This window comes from Leptonotus elevatus, chromosome 14 (genome assembly GCF_054856555.1).
Source record: "Leptonotus elevatus isolate MCC_2025b chromosome 14, RoL_Lele_1.0, whole genome shotgun sequence".
Classification (NCBI taxonomy): domain Eukaryota; kingdom Metazoa; phylum Chordata; class Actinopteri; order Syngnathiformes; family Syngnathidae; genus Leptonotus; species Leptonotus elevatus.
Genome location: NC_141252.1, coordinates 19,888,416 through 19,893,415, shown reverse-complemented (window position 1 = coordinate 19,893,415; position 5,000 = coordinate 19,888,416). Strand labels below are relative to the sequence as shown.

At 39.6% G+C, this 5,000-nt stretch overlaps 1 protein-coding gene across 3 annotated transcripts in view; it reads left to right on the top strand.

The window, feature by feature from the left end:
* Positions 1-5,000, top strand: part of ldah (lipid droplet associated hydrolase) — a 13,325-nt gene that overhangs the window by 7,443 nt on the left and 882 nt on the right. For all 3 annotated transcript variants that reach the window (XM_086095513.1, XM_086095515.1, XM_086095514.1), the window contains 2 exons: positions 532-614; positions 3,523-5,000. The exon at positions 3,523-5,000 is cut by the window's right edge and continues 882 nt beyond it. In XM_086095513.1, the coding sequence (XP_085951639.1) occupies positions 532-614; positions 3,523-3,711 (272 nt within the window). In that variant the 3' untranslated portion in view covers positions 3,712-5,000. The remainder of the gene's footprint in view (positions 1-531; positions 615-3,522) is intronic.

The window sequence follows — 5,000 nt, the reverse complement described above, 5'->3', positions numbered from 1 at the left end:
TAAAAATGTAACTCAAAACACACGCACCCACACACATAACCTGAGAACTATGAAAAAAAAAAAAAGCAAACAAAAAAACATGGCGAGGCACGGAGAAACCATGTGAGGAAATGCACAAAAAACAAGTCTTTGCATTATTCCTTTGCTTGTTGCACACTGCAAATGTTGCTAATTACTGTAATTCATTGTGGTGTATTTCTAACCAAGAAACACCATATGTCAACACTTTTCATAACCAAGGGCCCAATCTGTACCAGCGTCAAACCGTCACAATCGTGAAATGGAAATTGGGCTTCATTCACAGTATATACAGCAGCACTCTTCTGCCTTTTGCAACTTTTATTAGTTCTACAATTTCAAGGTAACATTTAAATTATCATAATGGAATGTAAAAAAATAAATAGGAATGTTTACTCACCTTTGACATGATGTAATGTGTTGTCAAAATAAACAATTACAGTTCTCTCTCTCTCTCTCTCTCTCTCTCTCTCTCTCTCTCTCTCTCTCTCTCTCTCTTTCCCTCTTTTGCAGCTAATGCTGTGTACATGGCGGGGCAGGAAATGAGGAAAGTTTTGGAAAGAGATGACATGACCATTAAGAAAAACCTTGAAAAGGTGAGAGACGTGTATCAAGTTTATATTAAGAGCTGTTTTTTGTATATATGGGGTATATGCCATGGACTAGGCGGGACTTTCGTATGTCACACACCTACTGTAATGTTATAGTTATGTTATGCTGTATTTGCAGTGATTTTTGTTGACTTTTAGCACCCTCTAGTGGTGAAATGTGTATTATGTTTGACTCACTTGAGTAGACGTCAGTTTTCAATGACACATATTCGGTGGAACGTTGGCCCATGTAAGGCTGTAAGTGACTTTTTGTGGTCAATTGTATAATTTTCTGTAAGCTATAAAGAGCTAATAAGTGAAGACGAATGTTTTTGGGAATTCAAATGTTGGTAAAAATGTGTTAAGAACGAGTCATTGAATTCTTTAGGCTCTTATGCTAGCAGACTTGAATTTGCTGACTAACTATATTAGCGCACGTTGGTTGTGTTATCTACTTTAATTCAGAACGCATGTTCTAAACAAGGTAAAACTGCACTTATTGGTGTGATAAGTTATTACTTAACATTTTATGATTGGTGCATGCTAATTAACTCTTTGACTGCCAGACGTTTTCAGAAAAGGGATGCCGTCAGTGCCAGCCGATTTAAGCATTTTGACTGATCTTTCAAGGTCCACAGAAAATGTTCTGTTTGGACTATGGAAACACACGTACTACCAAATGAAAGATTGGACTTTCATCTTTCATCAGAAAAAAAAAGTTTGTTTCTACCTTATTCCGTTCTTTAGTAATCAACAATAGAAAATGGTTAGTTTGACCCAATTTCGCCTGTTTTGGACCAAAATACGGAGAAATCAAGCTTTTAGTGAAACGATATTATTTCATGCATTCTAGTGAATTTGACACTTCTTTTTGTCCATGAATGATGCCACAAACACCTAAATAGTGCTTTACTTCTATAAAACACTACCACCAAGAATGAAAAAGTGTTTTTTGATAGCAAAATACGTTTATTTACATTCAACAGTGTAACAATTTGACAACAATTTGGCAAACTATTTACAAATGTGTGCAACTGTGGTGCTATTTACAAATATGTGGATGTTTCAACGACAGTTTTTCTTTGTGTAACACTCTCCTGCGTGCAAGAAGACGCAACAGCATTTGCATGATCCATTTTATCCACTCCATTCATGGTGGCATCGTAGTCCAGAAACAGTGTCTTCTCCGTGATCAGACTGTACCCGCTCCTCCGATGAATATGCATTGGACTCGGGGTACTCTTCATTGTCCGATCGAATGTCCGCTTGTGCAGCTCCGGCGTTAGCAGCGGTAGCCGCGCTTAGCCGGTGAGGCTTACTACGTGTTCATAGCAGTCGCGTCAAAGCTTCCAACTTTGGCGTCAAGCTCGGAGTCATCATCATCATCATCATCAATCTGCATTGGTCGATGCCAACTCTCCATCGCCCGATCGAATGTCCGATTGTGTAGAAGTACCCGGCCGGCTATTGTGCGCGTTTTCCGGCCTTAGCAGCGCTAGCCGCGCTAGCCGCGCTTAGCCGGTGAGGCTTACTACGTGTCATAGGAGTCGCGTCAAGGCTTCCAACTTTGGCGTCAAGCTCGGAGTCATCATCATCGTCGACATCAATGCGCTTTTTAGTATTGATTGATGCTTTCCGTCTTTGAAAAAAATGCTCAAGCGTGAGTTGCTTGCAACCGGTTGCTTGGTCAAGCCACAATGGCTTGAACCAGCCATTGTCTCCTCAACACTCTAGCTCCGCCTCACGTCTTCTACTGACGCCCACGGTGGGCGGCCCATCCAACCTTGTGCAAAGAGAGTCATCGCTGCCCTCTAGGGGCCAAAACGAGTCTTTTACTAATCAGATCTGCCTGATACTTTCAGCACAGCTGCCCAAGGCTTTCCTGCACCCGTTTTTGAAAAAAAAACAAAAAAAACATAGGGGACGTCTTTTAACGTCCTCGGCGCCCTTCCCTAGGTTTATGCTAAACGTTTTATAACGTTTATGGCAGTCAAAGAGTTAAGTTAGAAAACAATGTTTGTTAGGCGTTTTCAGCGATGTACTAATGTGCTGTATTGTATTTTCATTTGTTTCAGTTTTACATAAAATAGATAAACGATACAAGCAACATCTCTTGACTGTCTGTCTAGCTCAGAGGTGGGCATCGAGGGCCGCAGTCCTGCAGGTTTTGCACGTTGCCCTTCTCCAACACAGCTGATATATGATCAGCTCATCAGCAAGCTCTGCATAAGCCTGATAACGATCCTGTTGATTGGAATCAGCTTGTGTTGGAAGTGAGAAACCTCCAAAACCTGCAGGACTCTGCCCCTCGAGGATCAAGATTGCCCACCTCTGCTCTACACACTTGCACCCATCAACAGGAATGTGCAATTGAGGAGTACAAGGGTGGAAGTGCGAGTATTGGACACGGCCTACATGTCGCAACAGTAAATGGAAACAGCGTAGGTGTGTGACTTACGGAAGTCGGAAGTCCGTGGCATCTACCCCATTGAATCAACTTTAATTTGAAAGGTTGTACAGTTAAAAAAAAAAGACCCACCTGCTGAGGGAAAATATACATCACACTTGTAGAAGTTTAGCTTACGTGTTCCAAGCACTGTTTGCCTTTTGGCTAACTAGGTAAAGTGCTTCCTTGGTTCAACATTTATATTAAATCAGTTGTTAAACGTCTTACACTAAGTTAATGTTAAAAACGAGCCAGCTTTTTTCTTTTTTTTTATCTCCCTTTGGTCATTGAATTTTTGAAAATGCGTAAGAATTGTTTTCAAGTCCAAATCCAAACAATTTGCCTGGAACGCATTGTGCTTGATCTTTGAGGTTCCTCTCTATAAAATGTAAAATTTTCATTGTTTATGTACCTGCTGCTGGTATTGCCAATGCTATATTTAACTATATGTCTGTTGACTTGTTTTAGCTCATATTTTATTATGGAGCAACAGACCATTGGTGTCCTGTACAATATTATCATGACATCAAGAAGGACTTCCCAACTGGAGATTTCAGACTTTGTGAAAATGGATTTCGTCATGCTTTTGTTCTGGACGCGGGGAGAGAAGTTGCAAAAATGGTAGCAGAATGGATCAAGACCGATTTGAGGATTTGACATGTATGGATCTTTTCATTCTCTGCACTCATTAACAGGGATGGTGATGGCATGATGCTGATCATCACTGAGACTTTTGTTAGCTGGCTCTGGAATTTAAATGCTGTATTGCATATATTTAAAAATGACTGTAATTTTTCTGAAAGAAAACAAAAATCTTTTTACATTGGTAGCACTGGTGCGCCCAACTTTTTTCCTTTGGTGCATCAGCACAGGCAGTATTGATTTGTAAATGATTAAGTAGCAATCTGGTCATCAGAAAGTTCTTCATTTGAAGCCAGTTCCACAAAACAGGTAACTGAAAAGTATTGGTACTTAAAGTGCTCTCTCAGAGTGTTGCTTATGACTTTTGAATATATCGTTTACCTTTACATTCAAGTAGTTGTTATTTCTTATCTTATCATCTGCAGCTATATCTACTCTTTTTTCTATTGGGCATAAGTCATTCATCTAGGCCTGTCACAATACACAATTTTAGAACGAAATCTTTCCCAGAAACTCTCATGATAGATGATAGTATCGTATAATTTTTGTATGGCGCTGGTATTATGATTAAGCATCTTAAATCAAGTATATCCTAGAGCAAATTACTTTTTATACTCAAAATATTCGATATTGGCACTGAAATGCAGAACAATAAATATAGTGTCTTAATAAAAAATAAATAAGCATCACAGTCACAAAAATGGCACTTAAGCAAATATTAAACATTTGGCACTGAGGTATTGACCATTTGCACCGACGTCACGTGATCACGCGGCGGAAGGAAATGATTGTTGAATGGAAGTGGACGTGACCTGGAGCGACTTAGTGACTTAGCAACTGTTATCTTACAAATTAAAAGTTATTATTGCCCATAGAGCCATGAAATCTATTACTTCAACCGAAGGTCGCCCGTCAGTCGAAGTTCCACATTTAGTCGGGTCTCATAGAGCGCGATATTTACTTAAGTTGGAGATGTTCCCATGAGGGCTGTGACGTCACGTGCAAAAACTCAATAGAAGTTTCATTTCACATCCTTGTTCGCCCAATTTTGCACCCGTGAACAACACAATATATGTCACACCAAAGGCGTTCTGGGTCGATAGGTGGGGGGTCGGTGACGTCATGTGATTACTATGTATAGAATACTGTATACAGTATGTACAGAATATGGGTTATTTTCTTATTTGATCAATAGAGGTAAAGACATACCTTACTGAATTTCATTTCGAAAACGAGTTAATTTTGCTGCTTTGAGTATTTGAATAATTTGCAGGTGTTATTCAAATGAATAACTGTTTCCTAAA